This window comes from Chelonia mydas, chromosome 3 (assembly GCF_015237465.2).
Source record: "Chelonia mydas isolate rCheMyd1 chromosome 3, rCheMyd1.pri.v2, whole genome shotgun sequence".
Classification (NCBI taxonomy): Eukaryota; Metazoa; Chordata; order Testudines; family Cheloniidae; genus Chelonia; species Chelonia mydas.
In genome coordinates this window covers 150,300,511-150,328,178 of record NC_057851.1, presented here as the reverse complement: position 1 = coordinate 150,328,178, position 27,668 = coordinate 150,300,511, and the positions used below count along the sequence as shown (strand labels likewise).

The following is a 27,668-nucleotide window of genomic DNA, read 5'->3' as shown; positions in this document are numbered from 1 at the left end:
TCATTCCTGACAATGAGAGAAAATGAGTCCTAAAACGAGAAAACGTCAGGAAATAATTTTATTACAGAGATAAAGAGCCGCTAAGGGACTTTGTTACATTAGATGTAACCAAAATGCTTGAGAGTATGCTCCATACAGTACTTTAATTAATAAAAAGCAAAATATCACTGGATCATAATTGGAAAGTCCATAAAAACCTGAAGAGAAGGAGGGAAAAACTAATTTTTGAAAGGAATATCTAGGGGACAAGCATGTAATTGCTAGCGACACCCTTTTATTGCAGTCATTCTGCACTTGTTTCTGCTGCTGCCTGAATATAGGAGAGTTCATCACTGAAAAAGCTGTCAGGTTTAACTTGTATCTATTAGATCATGTCTAAAGGGAGAGTGAGCCTTAGAGTTATGGATCACACAAGTATTAAAGTCGTCCTTTTATAATAAAGTACATGTGCACTGAACATAAAAGTGATAAGAAAACGGTCCATGTTTTAAACTTATCTGTTGTTTTGGGTTGTTTTTTTTAAAAAGGCACTGCTCCAATGGCATATATGAGGTACTGGGGGTTTCCACATACATACACTCATAGATTAAGGTCAGAAGGGACCATCATGATTAAGGGCGGAAGAGAAAACTATCCCACTGTGTAGAAGAGATAGGAAGTATGGCAAGAGACCATCCTGGCTTAAACAAGAGATCTTCAATGATCTGAAACTCAAAAAAAGAGTCCTACACAAAGTGGAAACTAGGTCAAATGACAAAGGATGAATATAAACAAATAGCACACCTATGTAGGGACAAAATTAGAAAGGCCAAGATGCAAAACGAGATTAAACTAGCAAAAGACATAAAAGGTAATGAGAAAACATTCTACAAATACATTAGAAGCAAAAGGAAGGACAAGGACAAGGTAGACCCATCACTCAATGAGGGGGGAAAACAATAACAGAAAATGTGGAAATGGCAGAAGTGCTAAATGACTTTTTTGTTTTGGTTTTCACCAAAAAGGTTAGTAGTGATTGGTCATCTAACATAGTGAATGCCAGTGAAAATGAGGTAGGATCAGAGTCGAAAATAAGGAAAGACTAAGTTAAAAATTACTTAGACAAGTTAGATGTCTTCGGGTCACCAGCGTCTGATGAAATGCATCCTAGAATACTCAAGGAGCTGACTGAGGAGTCATCTGAGCCATTAGTGATTATCTTTGAAAAGTTATGGAAGACAGCAGAGATTCCAGAGCATTGGAAAAGGGAAAATATAGTGTCAATCTATAAAAGGGGGAATAAGGACAACCCAGGGAATTACAGACCAGTCAGCTTAATTTCTGCACCCGGCAAGATGGAGTAAATAATTAAGCAATCAATTTACAAACACCTAGAAGATAATAAGGTGATAAGTAACAGTCAGCATGGATTTGTCAAAAACAAGTCAAGTCAAACCAACCTAATTGCTTTCTTTGACAGGGTAACAAGCCTTATGGATAAGGGAGAAGCAGTAGATGTAGCATATCTTAACTTTAGTAAGGCTTTTGATACTCTCTCGCATGACCTTCTCAGAAACAAGCTAGGGAAATACAACCTAAATGGAGTTACTATAAGATAGGTGCATAACTGATTGGAAAACTGTTCCCAGAGAGTAGTTATCAGTGGTTCACAGTCATGCTGGAAGGGCATATCGAATAGGGTCCCACAGGGATCAGTTCTGGTTCCAGTTCTGTTCAATGTCTTCATCAATGATTTAAATAATGGCATAGAGAGTACACTTATAAAGTTTGCAGATGATACCAATTCAGTAAAGACGAATGCAAAGTACTCCAGTTAGGAAGGAACAATCAGTTGTGCACATACAAAATGGGAACTGACTGCCTAGGAAGGAATACTGCAGAAAGGGATCTGGGGTCATAGTGGATCACAAGCTAAATATGAGTCAGCAATGTAAGACTAGGAGTACTTGTGGCACCTTAGAGACTAACCAATTTATAGTCTCTAAGGTGCCACAAGTACTCCTTTTCTTTTTGCGAATACAGACTAATACGGCTGTTACTCTGAAACCAATGCAAGACTGTTGCAAGAAAAGTAAACAACATTCTGGGATGTATTAGCAGGAGTGTTGTAAGCAAAACATGAGACATAATTCTTCCACTCTACTCTGCGCTGATACAGCCTCAACTGGAGTATTGTGTCCAGTTCTAGGTGCCACATTTCAGGAAAGATGTGGACAAATTGGAGAAAGTCCAGAGAAAAGCAACAAAAATGATGAAAGTTCTAGAAAACACAACCTATGAGGGAAGATTGAAAAAAGTTGGGTTTGTTTAGTCTGAAGAAGAGAAGACAGAGGGGGGACATAACTATTTTCAAGTACATACAAAGTTGTTGCAAGGAGAAGGAAGAAAAATTGTTCTCCTTAACATCTTCTGAGGCTAGGACAAGAAGCAATGGGGTTAAATTGCAATAAGGGAGGTTTAGGTTGGACATTAGGAAAAAATTCCTGACTGTCAGGGTGGTTAAGCACTGGAATAAATTGCCTAGGGAGGTTGGGGAATTTCCATTGTTGGAGATTTTTAATAGCAGGTTAGACAAACACCTGTCAGGATGGTCTAGATAATACTTAGTCCTGTCATGAGTGCAGCAGACTGGACTCAGAGGACCTCTTGAGGTCCCTTCCAGTCCTATGATTCTGTGATCATCTAGTCTGACCTCCTGCACATTGCAGGCCACAGAACCTCACCCACCCACTCCTGGAATAGACCCCTGACCCGTGCTGTGGCTGAGTTATTGAAGTCCTCAAATCATGGTTTAAAGACTTCAAATTACAGAGAATCCACCATTTACACTAGTTTAAACCTGCAAATAACCTATGGCCCAGGCTGCAGAGGAAGAGGAAAAACTCTCAGGGTCTCTGCCAATCTGACCCGGTGGAAAATTCCTTCCCAATCCCAAATATGGTGATCAGTTAGACCCTGGGCATGTGGCCAAGATGCATCGGCCAGACACCTGGGAAATAATTCTCTGTAGTAATTCGGAACCCTCCCCATTTAGTGCCCCGTCACCAGCCGTTGATGTGGTGAAAACTGGCCCCCATTAAAGTGAATGGGAGTTTTGCAATTGACTTTGGTGGGGCCAGGCTTTCACCCATAGGCTCCAGCTAAACCACTAAATTTTACCATAGTTCATAAGCCAAAACATGGGACAAAGAGCCAGACTGGAGGAGATAAGAGAAATAACCATGTAAAGAGCCAAATGTGGTTTGAGAATTACTGAGCTCTAATTTTTTAACTGAACATAAAACACCTGAATACTTACCTGAGTGTAAGAATCCTGCACCAAGTACCCATGTATTCTAAGATATATAGATGGGTATAAAGGGCCTGACTTTCATTTAAACTATCGCTATTTATACCACGCACTGTAAAGGGACCTTAAAACGGGTATAAATTACATGTGAACCCATTTTTTAGACCCCTTTGCACTATCAGAATGGTGTACAAGGGGCCTTAGTGTAAATGTGAATCAGGCCCACAAATTTTCCATTAACTTCTTGTATCTTTACTAGCATATTGCACCAAATACCTCTGCACAACAATATTGCCCCAAATATATATACCCCTTTGCCGAGAGGGGGAGAAGAACATCAGGGAAGAAGGATTGAGGATTTGGAGGGAGGGAAAGAAGGAACTGAAAGAGAAGAATTGGGGATTTAGTTTATTTATGGATAACTAACGTATCTTGTTTGCTTTCTTATATGTTCTCTTCCTTGCAGCTCCGAATGTCATGGCTCATCCACGGCTTCTTGTTTGGAAATATTTCCCTGGTCCTTGTCGAGAACAAAACGGGGAAGGAACAGAGCAGGACGTTCTGGCACTTCACTAACAGTGAGGGTTTGGGAGTCTGGCAGTGGATGGTTTTATCTCTTCCTGATGTGTCAGACAGGTGGGAGCCTCTCCTCTTTCTTCTCATCCTTTGCTTCCCTCCCAATGGGAAGGCACTTCAGCAGCATCTGGTTAGCATCCAAAATTGCCTGACAACTCTTAGAAACAGAGTATTCAGCTCTGAGAGGGAGGGAGGTGCTTTGCCTCCCATTGGGACATTCTGTTATGGGTAGGGAGTATGCATCAGTGAGAGATTAGAGCAGAGCACTCTGCATAAGCTCAAAAGCTGGTCTCTCTCACCAACAGAAGTTGGTCCAGTAAAAGATATTGTCTCTTCAATATCCTGGGACCGACATGACTACAACACCACTGCATACAGAGTCCTAGGTGTCAGCACTCCTGGGTTCCATTCCTGGCTCTGCCACTGAATCAGTGTGTGGCCCTGAGCAAGCCACTTAAATTGTGCCTTGGTTTCCCTGACTGGATGTAATATTTCACGTTCATTACTGTTTGCAAAGCATGTTTAGATCCTCAGACGAAAGACCCTATTGACATTGTACTAGAGTTGGGCCTGGGCTGTATAATTCAGTTCTAGTTCCAGATTTCAAACTCCCCAAATTTCAGGGCATGTTTGGATCTGGGATTTAATTCAGTCCAACATGGAAGGGCCAGTCACAAAACTAGAACCTGGATGTGACTGAGAATTCTACCCCCCTGCACCAAACAATAGCAGTCCACTTCTAATAAGGCGTCATCTCATTCCTGGCAGTGGTGTTAGTTCTGCTTAACTTTCACATATTGGTTCTCTCACCAATAGGACTTTTATACCGTAAAATGTCCACATGACAACCTGTGCTAAATTGCAGAGTGTCATGTGACTAGGACACAGGCGGGTTGTGACTAGTGGTTGGAGTCAGGCCTAGTGGCTGGAGCCGAGGGTGAGACCCAGAGGTCAGGAATCGGATCTGAGGGTCAGAGCTGAATTAGCTGGAATGAGACAAGGCAGAAGCAGGACTGGGTCTGAGGCAATATTTGCAAACGCTTTCAGCCGCCATTGCCCTGTTGCTGATCTTAAGAGCAGGTCTCCTTATCGTCTCAGCCTATTGAGCAGATGGGTCATTCAGGTGGCTCAGTTGGGGCCCAGTTGCACTTGTTAGACTGTCTGAGGCTTAAGCTAGCAGGTAAGCAGGCTAGTTGCAGGCCCTGACACAGAGTATTGTTTTATCAGCCGACTGCAGATCTCCTTCAAAGGGATGCTGTCTGATTTGTTTACTTTTATTTCAAATGCACTGCAACGTGTGCTGTTCATAGAAGAGACACCTATATAGTCACCTTCCATTGCTCTGATCTTTAGGACACAATATAGATCTCTTTTCTATGTGGTAAGGATCAAAGTCTTTGATCTTTCTGGAACTCTCTGCCCTTTCTGAAGCTTTCTGCCCTAGGAAAAATAGATTTCATTAAAGGGTTAGCTTGAAAAACATGATGCAGTTGTGTCTTTTTATCTAGCTGGGTCTTGGGAATGTGTGTAGGGTGCCAATACAAAAGTGCACAGCCATTACTTTATCATCAAATGCATAATTAATATGGATGCATCAAAGATTTTTAAAACATCAACATTAGCCTTATTGTGCAGTCACCACTGGTGGCACACCTGGCTGCTTCCTTCCCTTAAGCTATGTTTTCCTTTGAAGAAGGAATGTATTTTGCCATTATTATTCCTGTGAATTATTATTTACTTAAATGCTGCCATGGAAATGCCTCCCACTTGAGTTAATCTGTACCTCTACCCTCCTGTTATGTCTACGTGCACTTTAAACTTTCTCTCATGGCAGATGGAATAATATAGGATATTTTGATCTTGGGAACCAGGTCCAGTGGTAAGTCAATAAGTCCTTGCAAAATTCTGAGCTTTTCCTGTGAGGTGCTGAGCACCCTCCAATCCCAGTGTTCCGATGGAAACGCTGTTGAGTCCATTGAAGGGATGGGAGGGGAGGGGTTAGAAGAGGAAGATCAAGGGCTCTGAGGAGGCTTCAGAGTTTTGATGCATCTTAGAAAGTCTTAGGCCTTGTATACACCCAGAAGTTATACTGTGCTAATTAAAATTAATTTTTAAAATGGATTTAGTATAAATCAGTGCAAGTCTTGTTTGGGAAGGATGCAAGGTTCCTGTGAGGTTTGGAAAGACTGCAGAAATTCCTGCAGGCCTCTTCTTTCCCAGCACCTGAGACCTGCTTCTTAGGAAGTCTGAAGTGCTTAGAGACTCACAGTTTAGGAAGTGCACAGCTGAAGATACAGATGTGCTGCTAAAGGAAACTGCAGTATATAGTATTTTAATGGTGACTGAGGAAGGTTTTAGTATAACTTATGTATTTAACGAACCAGAAGAAGTACCTGATGAAACAAACCCCTAACTGATGCTGAAATCTAACCTGTCTGCATCCTCTGCCTGATGGTATGTCAAAGTCAACACTCTGATCTGGAGGTTTAATTTCCAGCTCAAGAAGATAAATCTGTGCTACTTCTGATACAGCAAATAGAGTCTAACTGCAGCAGCACCAGTGGCAGGAGGGGTAGCTGCCCGAGTACATACTAGCGTCTCAGACGGGATTGTCCTCCGGGTAGTTAGCCCTCCCATCACTTGTGCTGCCATGGCTACACTTCTGGCTTTTTAGCGTGCTAGCTTGATCAGCTGTAGCACAAGTATATCTCCTTGAGTTGGGAATCACACCTCCCACCACGAAGTGTAAACATATCTTCAGTCTCTGTAACTGGTTTCTCTCTATGAGGGAGTCTGTATTGAAGACCTGAAAATGTGACACCCTATAGTATCGTGCAGGAGGTGCAGCACCTTTAAACATCCAACTTGAAGCTTACTTCTTTAATAGCACACACCAAGCCAGTATACCTCTTCTACAGGAGACATGAGCGAGCATGCTGTGTGTGGAAACCTGCATGGAAATTTCTACTGATAACTAAACAATACCTACCTAAAACTGCTCAGAGGCATGAATTCTCACCAGGGACAACATGTTTACTCAAAAATTGCTTAGTCAAGAAACTCAAAGTTAGGCTTATGGTGTTTCAAAGAAGCATTAAGAAAGTGTCCAAGAAGTTAGATCACCTCCGTCTTTGGATCCAGGTATCTACTAAATGCCTGATCTGTCTCACACTGCCTCGGAAAAAATATATACTTTGGCACAGGACCATAACTGTGACATTTCAGTGGTTTGGTTGGGCTAGGAAGAGTGGTTTTACAGAGAAGACACTGAATTGGGACTCAGGAGATTTAGTTTACATTCCCAGACTGCCACAGCTTGTGTGACCCTGGACAAAACATTTAATCTCCGGAGTAAAATGGGAATATAGTACTTCTTTTCTCCCATCCTTTGTTTGTCTTATCTTTTTAGATTCTAAGGAATCATCCAGTTGAGGCCTTCACAGCTGAAGTCCTATCTATTCCATGTGGACATTAAAAATCCTGGAACTCTATCCATAAGAGTAGGAGATTGGACAAGGACATAAAGCCAAAGTTTGCCCTCCCCACTCATGCTGCAAAGCGCTGTGGCAGAGGAATGTCAGGCACATCAAGGTGAAACAGTATAAGAAGTAGCTAGAATGGTATTGGGACTAGAGGGACTGAAATGCATTTCCACAGCCTGTGATACTTCTGTTGGGTGTGAGAAAAGGAAACAAGACAAATATCTTGTTGCCAAGAAGGCCAATGGCATTTTGGGATGTATAAGTAGGGGCATAGCGAGCAGATCGAGGGACGTGATCGTTCCCCTCTATTCGACACTGGTGAGGCCTCATCTGGAGTACTGTGTCCAGTTTTGGGCCCCACACTACAAGAAGGATGTGGATAAATTGGAGAGAGTCCAGCGAAGGGCAACAAAAATGATTAGGGGTCTAGAGCACATGACTTATGAGGAGAGGCTGAGGGAGCTGGGATTGTTTAGTCTGCGGAAGAGAAGAATGAGGGGGGATTTGATAGCTGCTTTCAACTACCTGAAAGGGGGTTCCAAAGAGGATGGCTCTAGACTGTTCTCAATGGTAGCAGATGACAGAACGAGGAGTAATGGTCTCAAGTTGCAATGGGGGAGGTTTAGATTGGATATTAGGAAAAACTTTTTCACTAAGAGGGTGGTGAAACACTGGAATGCGTTACCTAGGGAGGTGGTAGAATCTCCTTCCTTAGAGGTTTTTAAGGTCAGGCTTGACAAAGCCCTGGCTGGGATGATTTAACTGGGAATTGGTCCTGCTTCGAGCAGGGGGTTGGACTAGATGACCTTCTGGGGTCCCTTCCAACCCTGATATGCTATGATTCTATGAAATAAAGGTCCTAGTGAAGTGCATACTACCAAGCTAGCTATAATAAAAATAAAAGAAACAGGTTGTGGCAAAAACCTCTTGTTGTATGGGGGAAATGTCTGAATTTCCTTCTCTCCATTGTCCAAATATCAACCATCCTCTTCAGTTTCCCTTGCAAGGAGGCAAACCCTGCTAACTTTCACACATGCTGTCCCACTATTTAAAGGGTGACTGTCAGGTTAAAAATAATTATATAATCTCTTATGTTACAAATTTCACCTTTTGATAAGAAGTGAAATAATGTTTAAAATCCAATCTACTTTTCAGTGCTTATGATTTTTGTTTGCCTTTTGCATTTCATTTGACTGTGACAGTGGCCTGGATCTACAAAGGGACAGAGCATAGTAACTCCTAACTTTTAGGCACCTAGAAAATCACAGGAACAATACTAACAAGGAGTCTGGTGGCACCTTAAAGACTAACAGATTTATTTGAGCATAAGCTTTCGTGGGTAAAAACCCCACTTCTTCAGATGCATGGAGTGAAAATTACAGATGCAGACATAAATCTACTGACACATGAAGAGAAGGGAGTTACCTTACAAGTGGAGAACCAGTGTTGACAGGGTCAGTTCAATCAGGGTGGATGTAGTCCACTCTGAACAATAGATAAGGAGGTGTCAAAATGAGGAACAATACTGCAACCCAAAAAGCCTGAGTTTGGCACCTACGCTCCCTATTCAATGAATGGGGAGAGGTGGCCACTTAGAATGCAATGTACAAAACCCAGCACATTAGGTAGGCAAGGAGCAGCCCAAGCCAGCCAATGGGAGATGCCAACAATGTTCTAAGTCCTGCTCCTCTCTGAGATAGACTCCTAAGTGTGGGCTGCAGAGAGGTGCCGATCTCTGCTTGCAATCCACAAACTGGGGAAGAGAGGAGTTCAGCTGCCTAACTCACGTGTAGGGCCCAGTCCAGTGGGTGGACTCAGCAACTATCTAGCTCCACACAAAACAGCTAGGAAGGGGGACAACCAACCTCCCTTATAACTGTTTGTCCAGTAGTTAAGGATACTCACCTGGGATATGGGAGATCCTCTGTTCAAGTGCCCCCTCTGCCTGAGGAGGAGAAGGGATTTGAACAGGGATCTGTCACCTCGCAGGTGAGTGCCTTAATCATGGGGCTATTGGATATTCTGATGTGCAGCTTCTTCAGTCTTTCTAGTTTAAGTTGTTCCACTTTATTAATTAGGTCAGAGAGAATGAGAATCACTCTGTTACCCAGTGGTTAGGGCACTCACTTGAGAGGTGGCAGATCCCTGTTCAAATCCCTTCTCCTCGTCGGGCAGAGCGGGGACTTGAACTGAGGATCTCCCACATGAATATACCCTAACCACTGGGCTAACAATTATAAGGGTGGTGGTCCTCCTCTCCCCAGCTGTCAAGTCTGGAGTTAGGTGGCATCTACTCACTCCTACTAGATTGAACTCCACATGTGACTTAGGCTCCCTTCCACCTATCTTCCCATAATTAGTGTATCACTCTGGGTCTTAAGCAGGAGATAAGCAGGCAGATGCCTAGAGAGAGATAGAAATGCTCAGAGGTAGAAAAGTAGGCACCCTGGGAATTTTTACTGCAAAAACATAAGTGCTGAGTAGGTTTAGTCACCTACAAGTTCAGGCAGCAGCCAAGCAGGAGTTTTGTGGATTACAGTGGTGCCAAAAAAAGGGTGGGGATTTAGGCACCTAAATATCTTTGTGGATCCAGCCAATCAGACAAGACTAGTCATTTAAGGTTTTGTTTTTTTGTGAGTTTCAAGTCATTTCCACATTCTGGCTCTTATGCATTAGCACAGTCTAAAACATTTGGGTTGCAAGCAATGCTGGGAAATGTTTTATTTAAATTATTTCCATTGGCAATAGGAAGAATAAAAAATAGGAACATATCTTGGTATGGGGCTTTTTTTTCTTTGAATCCTTTCATCAGGTTTCAGAGTAGCAGCCGTGTTAGTCTGTATCCGCAAAAAGAAAAGGAGTACTTGTGGCACCTTAGAGACTAACAAATTTATTTGAGCCTAAGCTTTCGTGAGCTACAGCTCACTTCATCGGATGCATGCAGTGGAAAACACAGTGGGGAGATTTTATGTACACAGAGAACATGAAACAATGGGTGTTACCGTACACACTGTAACGAGAGTGATCAGGTAAGGTGAGCTATTACCAGCAGGAAAGCGGGGGGGAAAAACCCTTTTGTAGTGATAATCAAGGTGGGCCATTTCCAGCAGTTGACAAGAACCTCTGAGCAATAGTAGGGGGCATGGGGAAATAGTTTTACTTTATGTAATGACTCATCCACTCCCAGTCTTTATTCAAGCCTAATGTAATGGTATCCAGTTTGCAAATTAATTCCAATTCAGCAGTCTCTTGTCGGAGTCTGTTTCTGAAGTTTTTTTGTTGAAGAATTACCACTTTTAGGTCTGTAATTGAGTGACCAGAGAGATTGAAGTGTTCTCCAACTGGTTTTTGAATGTTATAATTCTTGATGTCTGATTTGTGTCCATTTATTATGTACATGGCAGAGGGGCATTGCTGGCACATGATGACATATATCACATTGGTAGATGTGCAGGTGAAGGAGCCCCTGATGGCGTGGCTGATGTAATGGTGTCCCCTGAATAGATATGTGGACACAGTTGGCAACGGGCTTTGATGCAAGGATAGGTTCCTGGATTAGTGGTTCCGTTGTGTGGTGTGTGGTTGCTGGTGAGTATTTGCTTCAGGTTGCGGGGCTGTCTGTAAGCAAGGACTGCTCTGTCTCCCAAGATCTGTGAGAGTGAGGGATCATCTTTCAGGATAGGTTGTAGATCCTTGATGATGCGTTGGAGAGGTTTTAGTTGGGGGCTGAAGGTGATGGTTAGTGGCGTTCTGTTATTTTCTTTGTTGGGCCTGTCCTGTAGTAGGTGACTTCTGGGTACTCTTCTGGCTCTGTCAATCTGTTTCTTCACTTCAGCAGGTGGGTAACGTAGTTGTAAGAACGCTTGGTAGAGATCTTGTAGGTGTTTGTCTCTGTCTGAGGGGTTGGAGCAAATGCGGGTGTATCGTAGAGCTTGGCGGTAGGCAATGGATCGTGTGGTGTGATCTGGATGAAAGCTGGAGGCATGTAGGTAAGTATAGCACTCAGTAGGTTTCCGGTATAGGGTGGTGTTTATATGACCATCGCTTATTATTTAGGGTTACAAAACCTACATTTGGGGGCAGTTTTAAGTGGCTGTGACTCTGGAAAGGAGGGGTTCATTTCTGATTCCCCAGCAGCAAAGCTGCAGAGCTATCAGTAATAATAGTAGCACTCTCCTTGTTACAGATAGAAGCACCCTACATCCCAAATCAATCTATTACCTTTCATTAAACTGGGTTATTTACCACTCCAGTGCCACCAGCCCAGATGGATTTAATTAAACTACACTGAAGCATATCATCTAACTGGTGCTTTGTCTTCCCTTCCTAGAGAAGATCAGTGCCACAGCCTATCCCTTAACCCCACATCGAAGGCTAGGAAGTGATTGGGAATGGGGGAAGGCGGAATAACTGTTTTCCATTAAAGGCCTAATGTAGCATGAAACTATCAGGGGCTGAGACATATCACCATTCTTATTACCCTTAAGGCAAATAAAACGTGCTTTTTTTCACTGGAGTTAAAGGTAATTTGTCAGAATTAGACATGGGTTCAAGCCACAGAATTGTTATCTAGATTTAACCATCTAATATTTAGTGTCAGGATCCAGGCTTACGGTTCAGTTTATTACAAAGAGATAAAAGCCATTAGCAAGGTTGGTAAGTTTAACATTGGGTGTTGGATTGGGCTGTCTGTCAGAAATCAATCTGCGAGCAACAGCTTTGGAAGGGATGTCTTTCCAGCCGGGGGCAACAGAAGGTCCCTAAAAGTAGGGGAACTACTGGTGCCGAAACCGTGGCCCCACCCCCTGTGCTGCCCCTTCTCCCCAAGGCCCTGCCCCCATGCTGCCTCTTTCCCCCAAGACTCCATCCTCTGCTCGCTCCTTTCTGCCCCCTCCCCCTGTTGCTTGCCCTTACTGCCAGTAATGGGGCCATCACCCCCTGCCCTGCACCCCCCACATTCCAGCGCCCCTGTTTCCAGCAGCTGAGCAGGGATATTGTGGCATTTTGGAGCACCAATGACAGTGTTGCCAACTCTTGTGATTTTATCACCAGTTTCACAATATTTGGTGTTTTATTTACAGTTTCCACTTCTGGAGACAAGTGATCAAATGAGAATCTCTACTTTCTTTCTTTCTTTTCTTTTTTTAAGTTTCTAGCCCTCAGAGTTACTGAGAGAAGCTGTAAAATATAACTAGAGTGCATCTTGGAGTCTCAGAAGCCAGACGGCAAATAAAAAACCCCAAAATGTAGTGGGTTTAATCTCATGATTTTTAAGTCAATCCCATGATTTTTGGGGGGGTGTCTGATTAATGATTTTGAATGTTTAGGGTTGGCAATACTGGGATTATCTCAAAGCTCCTGTTAGCTCACCCAGCTATTCTTTTATGTTTCACACTGATTTTCCTGAGTCTAGTAGGTATTCCCTCAATTTAATTCAGCCTCTTCAAGAGGGTTTAGAAAATGATCGGGGGGGGGCGGGAGGGGGAAGCCCAAACAACACAAGGAAAGCTCATAATTTCTTTTTTGTGGCAAGCTCATGTCACTCTGTCTGACTGGGTCGTTCAGCTTCTCATGCCAATCACAGGCCTTGTCTATACTAAAAAGTTAGGTTAGTCAAGCTACATCACTCAGGTGTCAAAAATCCACACACACCCCTCAGCAACATAGTTAAGCTGACTTAACAGTGTAAACAGCATGAGGTAGACAGAAGACTCCTCTCAGGGAGGTGGATTACCTAAACCAGTGGTGAGCAACCTGTGGCCCATGGGCCGCAAGCGGCCCATCAGGGTAATCTGCTTGCGGGCTGAGAGACATTTTGCTGACGTTGACTGTCCACAGGCACAGCCCCCTGCAGCCAATGGGAGATGCGGGAAGTGGCTCACTGCTTCCCGCAGCTCCCATTGGCCAGGAACAGCGAACCATGACCACTGAGAGTGGCAGGGGGGCCATGCCTGCAGACCGTCAACATCAGCAAAATGTCTCGCGGCCCGCAAGCCGATTACCGTGATGGGCCACAGGTTGCCAACCACTGACCTAAACTGATGGGAGAGCCCCTCCTGGCAGCATAGGTTGTGTGTATACCGATGCGCTACAGCTGTTCAATTGCAGTGCTGCAGCATTTCAAGTGTAAAATAAGCCAACATCCGTTGTTCCATACAGCCTCTTAGATGCCTAACACATTCAGCCTCTACTCAGCCTCAAATTTAGATGATGAGGAAGAGAGCTCTACAGTAAAAGAACCATTCATGCAGGTAGGTGTTCAGCATATCCTGCTGGCATGTCAGTTCATTCGATGAGGTCACAATCTACATACATGGCTCTCCTTAAAAATGTCCCAGTTTCTGAGATCTGCAGGGCTGCTTTTGTGGTCTTCGGTACATACCTTCTCCAGACACTATGCCTTAGTTAATGCCTCTTGATCTGAGGCAGCAGTTGGCAATGCAGTTCTTTCTTCTGTAATGGACTCAACTCCAAAGCGCTCTCTTCCTTATGGGAGCACCCACATGGATGTTACTCAAAAAAGAAAGAGAGGTTACTCACCCTGTGCAGTAACTGCAGTCGTATGGGTGCTCCACGACCCACCCTCCTTCCCCTCTGCTTCGAAGTTTCCTTCTGAGACAACTGAGGGCAGAAACAACTGAGGGCAGTTTGCCCACACAGCCTGATATAACCTCGGCGAGGGGCATGAGGATATCAACAGCGCATGTGCAGGCCAAACAGACGCTGCTAATGAAGATCTCCAATCAGAGGCACATGGTGGTGCACATGCCCCTGAAGTAACCAAAGTGGAGCACCCATAGGGGACACATCTCCAAGAACTGCAGTTATTGCACAGGGTGTGAAACATCTTTCTTTTTTCCTCAATATAGAACAGTATATTCTGTGGCAGGAAGGACAGTCTCTAATGCCCACCCACTGCTGTTTTGTAATGTTCTTCACTCATCCTAATGCCCTACTTTTGAAACACAGTTGGTGATAGGTGTATTAACAATGCCTGTGATAGAAATGGTGCATGTATGTTTATTCCCTACAGCACCTTCCCCTTTAATAACAACTTTGAATCCCAGCTGCCCTTTTATTATTGGCTCATAGGTAACTTTCTGAATGAAAGTTCTTTTTAGCTTTGCTTTACTGAGATGCCTCTATTTCTCCAAACAACTTCATTCCAACCAGTCGGTATCTCTTTTCTCATTTTCCCAGTATTTCTCTCTGTGGTAAGTGCTACCAGTGTGACGTTTGTGCTATGGAAGCTATTAAGGCAACTGGGGTCAATGGTAAGAAAATTTGCTATTCCATTGGTACTTCAGTCCTGTGCAGGACAAACAATAATTATTCTACTTAGAGAGAGACCTTGGCCTTCAGAGAAATACCATTCTTAAGTAAGAAACATTATCTGTACGTTCTGACTCTCTGTGTCTCTATCTCTGAATGTATGTTTGTACGTGTAGTGACTTTCATGTGTTCCTTTTCTCGGACATCCTTGACTGGAATGGATTTTTTGTTGTAATGATTATGAACCATTCCAGGCTATAGCATGAAGAGAGCTGCAGGAGACTGGCTGTTGGTTACCTGTACTGTATCTGTGAGCTGACATTAAAAGCACTGTTGGGATTCCGAGTTGTTATTAAAAGGAGGGAGCTGTGGGGACTTAATATAAATGCAGGCTTTCTGAGCTCTCCACTCCAGATAAAATGTTTTCTGCTTCTCCCCAAAGAGGAGCAGAACTTCTATACACAAAAAATAACAAACCTATGGAATATGATCTCAATTTAGATGATGGAAGCAAAAGAGAATTAGGGCTATTCTGTACAGGGAAATTTACCAGCGTGGCTATACCAGTATAATTATACGTGCATAGCTGTGCTGATAAACTTCCCTGTATAAATAAGGTCTAAATGATTTCAACAGAATCCTTAAACTACTCAGTCAGGGTTGGAGGAAGTAAGAAGGTAAGATTAAGATCAAATACTGATGGGTCTGAAGTGAAACCCCTGATTTAAAGATCCTGAGTTTGGGAGGAATTGGGATCCAGATCATAGATGAGTGCCTGTTTCTATAATAGGCTCAGCCAAACTCCCAGATCCAAACTCTCCTACTATTTGGGGAAATATTCTCTGAATCCATACTTTCTGACTCAGGCCAAAGAAACCAACCAAAGAAAATGAATTCAGCTTGGTCTTGGATCGCCTTTCTCATCTCTTACCCTCAAGTATTTGAGCTGTCACCATCGTCTCCTGTGAGTGTGGTTTAAGTTTAAATAAAGCGTTACCCTACAGTCAGCTCAACTGATGTTGCTCAAAAGCACGGGTGGCCAACCTGTGGCTCCAGAGCCGCATGCAGCTCTTCATAGGTTAATATGCGGCTCCTTGCATAGGCACTGACTCCGGGGCTGGAGCTATAGATGCTAACTTTCCAGTGTGCCGGGGAATGCTCAGTGCTCAACCCCCTGCTCTGCCCCGGGCCCTGCCCCCACTCCACCCCTTCCCCCTAGCTTGCTTTGCCCTCACTTTTCCCCCCTCTCCACCAGAGCCTCCTGCGCACCGTGTAACAGCTGATCATGGCAGGCAGGAGGCGTGGGGAGAGAGTGGGAGGCACTGATTGGTGGGGCTGCCGGCAGGCAGGAGGCGCGGCAGGTTGGAGTGGGGGAAGCTGATGGGGGGCTGCTGACATATTAGTGTGTCTCTTTGGCAATATACACTGGTAAATTCTGGCTCCTTCTCAGGCTCAGGGTGTCTGCCCGTGCCCAAAAGGGAGATTTGAATTAGTCTTCCTGTCCACCTAGTGAAACATTTCCCATCTGCTTCAGAAAGAAAGCAGATCCCATGGAATATCATCAGATATTCCCATAAATCAGCTAAGATTAATTTATCTTTATCCAACACTCCACCACCTGCCATGCATCAGAGGAACCATTTTAAACATAGCCTTAGGGCTGAACAGGACAAAAGCAGTGACAAGAAGGACATAGCACTTTAATGAAACGAAGAAGTTCCTCTTGTTCTCAAGCTAAGATTTTCCAGGACTCAAGCCATTAAAGCCACTATCGACCATCATGTTGTTCCTGTAATGGAACTCAGCATGCAAACAAAAAACTGTCTGACTAGCATTTGCAATTCATGTGCAGATGCTGCCAAGGCAGGTTTAATAAGCAGCAACTCATGGCACAATTGTCAGCATTGATTTTTTTGTTGTTAGTTTTTTTTTTTCAAATATCATCTGCAATCTCTGTTCAAAGCATCTCTGTTTGTAAGGCACAATGTGAACATTAATTCACTTACAGTCTCTACATAAAAGAATAAATGGACACAAATCAGACTTCAAGAATTATAACATTCAAAAACCAGTCAGAGAACACTTCAATCTCTTTGGTCACTCGATTACAGACCTAAAAGTGGCAATTCTTCAACAAAAAAACTTCAAAAACAGACTCCAACGAGAGAATTAATTTGCAAACTGGATACAATTAACTTAGGCTTGAATAAAGACTGGGAGTGGATGGGTCATTAGAATCATAGAATCATAGAATATCAGGGTTGGAAGGGACCCCAGAAGGTCATCTAGTCCAACCCCCTGCTCAAAGCAGGACCAAGTCCCAGTTAAATCATCCCAGCCAGGGCTTTGTCAAGCCTGACCTTAAAAACCTGTAAGGAAGGAGATTCTACCACCTCCCTAGGTAACGCATTCCAGTGTTTCACCACCCTCTTAGTGAAAAAGTTTTTCCTAATATCCAATCTAAACCTCCCCCATTGCAACTTGAGACCATTACTCCTCGTTCTGTCATCTGCTACCATTGAGAACAGTCTAGAGCCATCCTCTTTGGAACCCCCTTTCAGGTAGTTGAAAGCAGCTATCAAATCCCCCCTCATTCTTCTCTTCTGCAGACTAAACAATCCCAGCTCCCTCAGCCTCTCCTCATAAGTCATGTGCTCTAGACCCCTAATCATTTTTGTTGCCCTTCGCTGGACTCTTTCCAATTTATCCACATCCTTCTTGTAGTGTGGGGCCCAAAACTGGACACAGTACTCCAGATGAGGCCTCACCAGTGTCGAATAGAGGGGAACGATCACGTCCCTCGATCTGCTCGCTATGCCCCTACTTATACATCCCAAAATGCCATTGGCCTTCTTGGCAACAAGGGCACACTGCTGACTCATATCCAGCTTCTCGTCCACTGTCACCCCTAGGTCCTTTTCCGCAGAACTGCTGCCTAGCCATTCGGTCCCTAGTCTGTAGCGGTGCATTGGGTTCTTCCGTCCTAAGTGCAGGACCCTGCACTTATCCTTATTGAACCTCATCAGATTTCTTTTGGCCCAATCCTCCAATTTGTCTAGGTCCTTCTGTATCCTATCCCTCCCCTCCAGCGTATCTACCACTCCTCCCAGTTTAGTATCATCCGCAAATTTGCTGAGAGTGCAATCCACACCATCCTCCAGATCATTTATGAAGATATTGAACAAAACCGGCCCCAGGACCGACCCCTGGGGCACTCCACTTGACACCGGCTGCCAACTAGACATGGAGCCATTGATCACTACCCGTTGAGCCCGACAGTCTAGCCAGCTTTCTACCCACCTTATAGTGCATTCATCCAGCCCATACTTCCTTAACTTGCTGACAAGAATGCTGTGGGAGACCGTGTCAAAAGCTTTGCTAAAGTCAAGAAACAATACATCCACTGCTTTCCCTTCATCCACAGAACCAGTAATCTCATCATAAAAGGCGATTAGATTAGTCAGGCATGACCTTCCCTTGGTGAATCCATGCTGACTGTTCCTGATCACTTTCCTCTCCTCTAAGTGCCTCAGGATTGATTCTTTGAGGACCTGCTCCATGATTTTTCCAGGGACTGAGGTGAGGCTGACTGGCCTGTAGTTCCCAGGATCCTCCTTCTTCCCTTTTTTAAAGATGGGCACTACATTAGCCTTTTTCCAGTCATCCGGGACTTCCCCCGTTCGCCACGAGTTTTCAAAGATAATGGCCAAGGGCTCTGCAATCACAGCCGCCAATTCCTTCAGCACTCTCGGATGCAATTCGTCCGGCCCCATGGACTTGTGCACGTCCAGCTTTTCTAAATAGTCCCTAACCACCTCTATCTCTACAGAGGGCTGGCCATCTCTTCCCCATTTTGTGATGCCCAGCGCAGCAGTCTGGGAGCTGACCTTGTTAGTGAAAACAGAGGCAAAAAAAGCATTGAGTACATTAGCTTTTTCCACATCCTCTGTCACTAGGTTGCCTCCCTCATTCAGTAAGGGGCCCACACTTTCCTTGGCTTTCTTCTTGTTGCCAACATACCTGAAGAAACCCTTCTTGTTACTCTTGACATCTCTTGCTAGCTGCAGCTCCAGGTGCGATTTGGCCCTCCTGATATCTTTCCTACATGCCCGAGCAATATTTTTATACTCTTCCCTGGTCATATGTCCAACCTTCCACTTCTTGTAAGCTTCTTTTTTATGTTTAAGATCCGCTAGGATTTCACCATTAAGCCAAGCTGGTCGCCTGCCATATTTACTATTCTTTCGACTCATCGGGATGGTTTGTCCCTGTAACCTCAACAGGGATTCCTTGAAATACAGCCAGCTCTCCTGGACTCCCTTCCCCTTCATGTTAGTCCCCCAGGGGATCCTGGCCATCTGTTCCCTGAGGGAGTCGAAGTCTGCTTTCCTGAAGTCCAGGGTCCGTATCCTGCTGCTTACCTTCCTTCCCTGCGTCAGGATCCTGAACTCAACCAACTCATGGTCACTGCCTCCCAGATTCCCATCCACTTTTGCTTCCCCCACTAATTCTACCTGGTTTGTGAGCAGCAGGTCAAGAAAAGCGCCCCCCCTAGTTGGCTCCCCTAGCACTTGCACCAGGAAATTGTCCCCTACGCTTTCCAAAAACTTCCTGGATTGTCTATGCACCGCTGTATTGCTCTCCCAGCAGATATCAGGAAAATTAAAGTCACCCATGAGAATCAGGGCATGCGATCTAGTAGCTTCCGTGAGTTGCCGGAAGAAAGCCTCATCCACCTCATCCCCCTGGTCCGGTGGTCTATAGCAGACTCCCACCACTACATCACTCTTGTTGCACACACTTCTAAACTTAATCCAGAGACACTCAGGTTTTTCCACAGTTTCGTACCGGAGCTCTGAGCAGTCATACTCAGTAAAACTATTTCCCCATGTTTATTTCCCCATCCCCTCCCCACCCTCCCCCCCCGCTGTTCCTTAGACGTTCTTGTCAACTGCTGGAAATGGCCCACTTTGATTATCACTACAAAAGGCTCCCCCCGCTCTCCTGCTGGTAATAGCTCACCTTACCTGATCACTCTCCTTACAGTGTGTATGGTAACACCCATTGTTTCATGTTCTCTGTGTATATAAATCTCCCCACTGTATTTTCCACTGAATGCATCTGATGAAGTGAGCTGTAGCTCACAAAAGCTTATGCTCAAATACATTTGTTAGTCTCTGAGGTGCCACAAGTTCTCCTTTTCTTTTTACAAGTCCATGTTAATCCACAGCCTTTGAGCATGCCAACAGTCACTGCCTTTAGGACTTAATCCCAATGCCTATTAAAGTTAATGGGTCTTACCATTGAGTTCAATGGACATTGGATCGGGCTCAGAGTGTATTACATTAGTGACAATGTTCCTGTGCAGAAAGGGGAGAGAAAAGTCATCCATATTTTTTTCTCACTAATATGACATCTCCGTCTTCAGTTTTGATTACATTTCTCTTAATTAGCCCATTAAGCTAAAACCACTGAAGCTAATGATTGAAATGTTGGTTGACTAATGAACGTGTTTCAATGGAATTTGAGAGACATCATATTTCTAAATGAATAGTGACATTAAATCAGAGAGAAAAAGAGATGAACTATTTGTTGCAGACATGCTGGTCTCAGGGGACAAAGTTTTCACTGAAGCTCCGTTTGTTTTAGAAAAGAAATAAATGAGATTAACATAATCCCACAGTAATCATGGTGGATCTGAAGGTGTTTGACATTTGCATGGTTTTTCCATTTGGGACCCTATACACTCACACTCCTTGCATCTGGATCTGGGAATCATCTCTTGCTTGGTCTAGCACCCCTTCCACAGGACTCACCACCTTCTCTAGAAGTTGCTGTTGCCCTTTGGGCTTGATCTCTCATAATGTCCTGCAGATTTTTTTGCTATTCTGCCTGCAGACAAGGCCTGGCTCTCTATGTAGTGGGATTGTTGGAAGCTTCTTCTGCAGCGCTTCTTGCAGTTTCCCAGCCACTGCAGTCTTCTCCTGGTCAAGGCTTCAAAACCCTCCAGCTAGCTATAGATCCTGGACAAGCTCCTAAATGTGAAAGTGTGGGGTCCCATTCTTGTCTCTTTTCAAGCTACAAACTGCTTGGAGATCACCTTCTGGTCAAACACTGCATGTTTTTTTTCACTGTGTTTGCCCAGCAATCTGTACAAACTCAAGCAGCTCTGTATTGACAGTATCCTACAATCCTTAGCTCACCTTCATTTCCCCCCCTCCTTGGCCAAGTATCTTCCCCCCGAGACATCTGTCCTGCTCTGTCTTTCAAAAGCCTGCCAGTCTCTGTCTTCCCCACAAGCACTTCCCTTCCTGTGTCTTTTTTATCTCGTGGGTAATGGGCTAATTAGCCTTTTGGGCTCTCCTCAGCCCCTCCCCATCCAGCAGTTAGGCACAGCTCTTCCTAATCAGGGCTACTTCCAAGCAACTCCTTGTTGTTGCAGTGACCAGAGTACTATATCGATTACTGTTTCCCAGCTATCTGTCACAGACCCCCTTTGAATTGAGACAAATTCCGGTCTTGTTCATATCTCCTTATGTAGTTAAGAAAATAAGAGTTCTGGGCCTAGAACAGGTGAATAAAAGAAGTTCAGTGTTTCTATCACTGACAAATAGAGACAAGACTATCAACCTATTTACAGGAACATACAGGAAGTCTGGTGAACACAATGGGACAAATTCTGCCATCTGTTAAATCTGTGAAGCCCAAGTTCTAGCAATGATGGTTAGCATTAACTCCAGTGAAGTGTAACAAAAGACAGACATTAACTTATTGCATTTACCGGACTTCTGATGTGGCCAGCTTAGATGATCGTTCTCCCTCCATAATCAGAACAATTCTGTACTGCCAGGAGAAACTGATGAGACATGACTATAACAGGCAGTGAAGAGCAGACTTCAAAGGATGAAGAACTTGGATTCAGCCCTGCCAATCACCCAAAACTCCAGAAACAGTAAGGGTCAGAATTCAAAGGTGCCTAAAGAAGGAGAAAAGGAGTACTTGTGGCACCTTAGCGACTAACCAATTTATTTGAGCATGAGCTTTCGTGAGCTACAGCTCACTTCATCGGATGCATACTGTGGAAACTGCAGAAGACATTACATACACAGAGACCATGAAACAATACCTCCTCCCACCCCACTCTCCTGCTGGTAATAGCTTATCTAAAGTGATCATCAAGTTGGGCCATTTCCAGCACAAATCCAGGTTTTCTCACCCTCCGCCTCCCTCACACAAACTCACTCTCCTGCTGGTAATAGCCCATCCAAAGTGACCACTCTCTTCACAATGTGTATGATAATCAAGGTGGGCCATTTCCAGCACAAATCCAGGTTCTCTCAGCCCCCTCCAAAAACCACACACACAAACTCACTCTCCTGCTGGTAATAGCCTATCCAAAGTGACCACACTCCTTACAACGTGCATGAAAATCAAGGTGGGCCATTTCCAGCACAAATCCAGGTTTTCTCACCCCCCCACCTTTTCCAAAAAAAAAAAAAAAAACCACACACACACACAAACTCACTCTCCTGCTGGTAATAGCTTATCCAAAGTGACCACTCTCCCTACAATGTGCATGACAATCAAGGTGGGCCACCTCCAGCACAAATCCAGGTTTTCTCACCCCCACCCCCCCCACACACACATGTGGGGTGGGGGGTGAGAAAACCTGGATTTGTGCTGGAAATGGCCCACCTTGATTATCATGCACATTGTAGGGAGAGTGGTCACTTTGGATGAGCTATTACCAGCACGAGAGTGAGTTTGTGTGTGTATGGGGGTGGGGGGGTGAGAAAACCTGGATTTGTGCTGGAGGTGGCCCACCTTGATTGTCATGCACATTGTAGGGAGAGTGGTCACTTTGGATTAGCTATTACCAGCAGGAGAGTGAGTTTGTGTGTGTGTGTGGTTTGTTTTTTTTTGGGGGGGGGGGGGGAAGGGGGGGAGGGTGAGAAAATCTGTATTTGTGCTGGAAATGGCCAATCTTGATTTTCATGCACGTTGTAAGGAGTGTGGTCACTTTGGATAGGCTATTACCAGCAGGAGAGTGAGTTTGTGTGTGTGGTTTTTGGAGGGGGGTGAGGGGGTGAGAGAACCTGGATTTGTGCTGGAAATGGCCCACCTTGATTATCATACACATTGTGAAGAGAGTGGTCACTTTGGATGGGCTATTACCAGCAGGAGAATGAGTTTGTGTGAGGGGGGCGGAGGATGAGAAAACCTGGATTTGTGCTGGAAATGGCCCAACTTGATGATCACTTTAGATAAGCTATTACCAGCAGGAGAGTGAGGTGGGAGGAGGTATTGTTTCATGGTCTCTGTGTATATAATGTCTTCTACAGTTTCCACAGTATGCATCCGATGAAGTGAGCTGTAGCTCACGAAAGCTCATGCTCAAATAAATTGGTTAGTCTCTAAGGTGCCACAAGTACTCCTTTTCTTTTTGCGATTACAGACTAACACGGCTGTTACTCTGAAACCTGTAAAGAAGGAGAGAGGCTCTCAGTGGGATTTTCAGTTTCCCTCTTTAGGGATCTAAATACCTTTGAAATGTGGCCCTAAGGGCCTATCTGAATATTCTTGAGTCTGCAAAAGTTGGCTTGAAAACTGGCATGAAGAGCCTTTCTGTCTCCTCTGTGAAATGAAAAGTCACCTCTCTAACTGGCATTCATTTGGCAGGCTGAGAAGAAAGGTGAAGGGCCACAGCGACTGAATTCCAGATAGTCCTCTAGTTTAGTACCAAGGCATGTTGGGGTGCTGTGGAGGAGGATTGTACTGCCGTTTCCTAAGCGGTGTCTATTCTGTAGACAAGCAGAACACCTCACAACTGTCAATATAACATCTTTCACCTGCATTCAGTTCATGCCAAAATGTTTTTAAACGTTTGTGAAAACTCCACACAAACTGCAGACCATATTAACACACACATTTTCCTGATAGAAATACATATTGGGTAGGTAGCCCAGATATTTCCTGTAGGACTGAGTGAAAAGAGTTCAGTTCTTCTTCGGGTGATTGCATATGCCCGTTACACTGTAGGTGTGTGCATGTCCCAGGCACTGGTGCCAGAGATATTTTTCCTAGTGATACCTGAAGGGGCAGCCCAAACTATTGTCAAACTCCTCATGCTCTGAAGTGAGTGTATAAAGATCAGAGCCTTCCCACCCACACCTTTAGTTCCTTCTTACCATCCAAGGTCGGAGAAATTGTGTTCCCTTTGAACAAAAGCTTTTCAACTCCGTCAGTGACCCTTGTTTGCACTGTCTCAAGTGCTTGGGTGAGGGTCATGTTAGAGATAGGGCACTCTATTTGTTTTGGTTTTGAGACCAAGAGAAAGAAGCTGAGGGAGGAATGTGTCTATTACATCCTGATGGAGACCACTCTTAGATGGGCATCGGACCCCACTTGGTCATTCAAGGGAAGTTCTTAAATAACTCCTTCTCAAAGTGTTCGCCCAGCTTTGCCTGCAGGCGGGAGCTGCAGTAGAGCTCCTTCACCGGGACAGTCTTCTTCAAGGCCCAAGACTTCAGAGCCGTCCCAGCTTCGGAAACATAAGGAGACATCGGCATCGGCTTTTTGAAGTCCAGAGATCAGACTCCTCTGCAGAATGTCATGCCAATACCCACAGTGTGCCTTTTGTCTTGCCACTTCCTGGTACCAGTGCATACAGAGAGATCTGAACCGTCAACTGCAGTGCCCTTCTTGGGACTGTCAAAACCTCTTTGGCTGCAATGGAGTAATCATTCCTGATCACTGTGGGTCAGCACCCTGTGTTTGTATGACTACGCCAGAGGCTTATGCCATGGCCAGGGATTTGTTATGCCTGTCAGTACCACCATCCCCATTCCTTCAGAGTGAAGTCCCTCTTCCAGCACCAGCACAGCTGCCAAGACCATTGGCACCTGAATGCTTTGTTGTTGGGCCACCAGCTTCAGGCTTGGTACCAGCTCCTTTCACCTCTTGTGGTCCGGTACCAGCTCCCACACAGCGTATGTTACCGGCAGCCAGGAAGCCAGATCCAGATCTCGGTCACCAAGGACCCCTCTTAGTACTGTGCCACCATGGGTCTTGGAATACTCAGAGTGTCCATTGGACCCCAAGGTAGGCTCTCAGGTATCTCAATGCTGAGAGTCCAGAACTTCCTCCTGATCCCATTCTCGTAATCCCTGGTATGGGTTTCAGAAGATTTCAGCCAGGGGTTGTGATGCTAGGGCCAGATATGCCTGGGGCCTGATACAGCACCAGCCCCCTCAGTGGCCCTATTGTAGATCTGGATGCTGGAGGTGTCATACATCACCCATACAGACAGTACTGAGGAGTGAAAGTCTGTACACAACAGCCTTTGAACTCTGAAGCTCAGGACTTACTTCAACCTACTTTGGAGCTGCAGCCTGCCACGGTAGCACAGGAACAGCCTCAGGAGCTCTTTCTTTTGTCTTCCCTTCAGATATCCTCCTCATTGCCTGATGAGGCTCTGGTACTAGATGACTTCAAGGTATATCAGGGGCTCCTCAGGAGAATGGCAGCTTATCTGGGTATTCTAGTGGAGGTGAATACCCACAAACTGATCAACATTTTCCATCCCACTTCAGAAGGAAAGATAGTCCTTACCTATCAATGAGGCTATTATGCAGCCAGCCAAAACACTCTGGCAGACCCCATCCTCCATTCCCCATGTGGCCAAACAAATGAAACATAAATACCAAGTTCCATCTCAGGGATTTGAATAGTTTTATTACATCTAGAGTTCTGTGTTTTCAGTTTTTATTTGTAAAATAATAATAATAATAATCCAGGAATTTTTCAGTGTTTATTTTCCAAATTAAAACCAGGATGAAATCGGATTAAAAATAAAAATATTGGGAAAAATTAGGGGGAAAAGAGAACCAAAAAAACTTTTACAATATACAATATAATTGAAACTTTTTTTATGTACAAAAGTTTTTTTTTTTGTGTGTCTCAGAGGTAGTCATTTTTCCAGAAATCCACATGAATTTCTTCACAGTATCCTCACTCATGTTGAGCCTCTTGCTGTCTTGGAGGTAGTCCAAGTTGGAAATTATGCGCTCTGCATCTATAGATCCAGGGGGTTCACTCAAAGCTCACCATGCCACTTTGCTGAAGTTGGGAAGTGTGTCTTGATGGCTGTTCCAAAAAGCCAGCACATCCAGTTTCATATTGTCAGTGTTAGGCATGTTCATGTAAGTAGTAAATGTGCCTTTCAGATCTGAAATTTCATCTTTAGTGGCAAATGGTTGAAACCCTCTGGCATAACAGTCATAGTCTATTGGAAAATTCACTTTGAGAAAGGGGTGCAACACCTGGATGACATTCCAAAAATAATCTTTGGCACCAAACGCTTCAGGGTTCAGATTGTGGGTCACAGTCATCTCCCATTGCTTCTTGAGCATTGGGTTGAAGGTTTTGAACGCTTTTTTGGTTTTCTTGTGTTCTGGGGTCAGAAGGATTGCCAGAAACAGCTGGGTTTTCTCGCCATATATTTCTCCTGCAGCTTTTGTGCTCAATTCAGCTGAGATTCTGATTGTCAGGATCCGGTAAATATCTGTATTGGAAATGTGTTGGCAGTGGTCAGAGAAAACTATGTTTTCTGTGCAACACTCAGTTATTCCAAATTTTCAACAATGAACATTAGCTTGGTGCACAGAAGCTGGCAGTCATTTTGGTTATTTGCCAGTCTCTTCAGAATTTCTGCTTTAGAACCAATCAACTCAGGATGATTTATGAGATGCATTAGCACAGTCCACGTGTTATTTACATGACAGGTAGCGAAGTACAAGCTCATGCACCGTTGTGGCACAACAGGGGTAGGTAATTGGCAGTCGGCTCTGTGCTTGTCTCACACTGTGTAAAACAAAGCCTTCAACTTGTCTGAGTGCTTGAAAATGGCTCTGAATCCAGTTAGTCAAGATTTCACATCTTTCATTTCTTTCGTAGCAGTAGCTGGTGACTGCTCAACATTAATCAGATGAGCTGGACAGGTAATATGTGGCAGCTGCAATTTCTGATTGAGTTTAATCTCCCTTGCAAATTTAGCCATGTAGGAAGCAGAATCTGTGTTAGTTGTGGCCACATTTTCCCAAGTTAGCTGGTACATCTCAAACATATCAGTTATTACATTGATGAAACAGATATCAGCAGAGGAGATGAATGTCACATCAGCACAAAACAATGCAGGTTTATTCTCTTTGAAATCAAAAAGCGAAAGAAAAAAAAAAAAGGCCAAGAATCGGCAGTCCAAAGCGTCAAGAGACTCATCAAAAATCTGAGTAGACACCATATTTTCATCAAATTGTTCCATCAGTTTAGATATTAAAGCATCATTTTCTTTCAGATACTTACGAGTGAGGTTGTCTGCATTAGCACGGGTTTTTGTTGCTGGACAGTATTGTCGCACAAACTCACCAGTAGGCCCCTCAGCTATTAACAGTGGTTGTCCAGTGAAACAAAGAGAACGTGCAAATTCATTGACACAGTTGTGCTGTGTCCTCTCTTTCCTTAAAGCCCTGGTGAAACCTCCTGATATTGACTGTTTTTCCCAAGCTCACTCGCTTCTTTAAGCTTCCTGTGTTGCTTGCGTTCAACATGCTCCTTTAGTCTGTCAACGCGAGCACTGACCTCAATGCTACCGTACTTGCAGTGCAAGGCATCCTCTTCACTCTCGGCTTTACTTTTCTTGAAAATTTCTAAGCACTGATTTTCCTGTTCATATTCAGGCACAGATTTGCGGTTTTGCCCCCTGTTTACCTTTTCTATCTGTAACCCCCAAGGAGCTTAGCTAGTTTCCTGGGACTCTGTGTGGTGGCAGTTCAGGGAAAGGCACACTGTCCCAGGTAGGTAGGGGAAGCCAAGGGCAGATCCCGAGTCTGCTAAGCAACCAAGAGGGAGAGAGGAGAGGCACCATATAGAACAACAGGGGCCCCTGTTGATTGGGGAAGGATTGCAGGTATGCCTGCTTGGGGGAGGGGGTAGAGTCAAATGATTGACAAGGGAAAGCCTGAGAAGAAGAGCTAATCATAGAATCATAGAAT

General features: G+C 44.4%; 1 protein-coding gene across 1 annotated transcript in view; it reads left to right on the top strand.

Moving 5' to 3' along the window:
• ALK (ALK receptor tyrosine kinase) overlaps positions 1 to 27,668 on the top strand; it is a 514,101-nt gene that overhangs the window by 399,632 nt on the left and 86,801 nt on the right. The window contains exon 9 of the mRNA XM_027833891.3: positions 3,756 to 3,925. Coding sequence (XP_027689692.3) covers positions 3,756 to 3,925 — 170 coding nt within the window. The remainder of the gene's footprint in view (positions 1 to 3,755; positions 3,926 to 27,668) is intronic.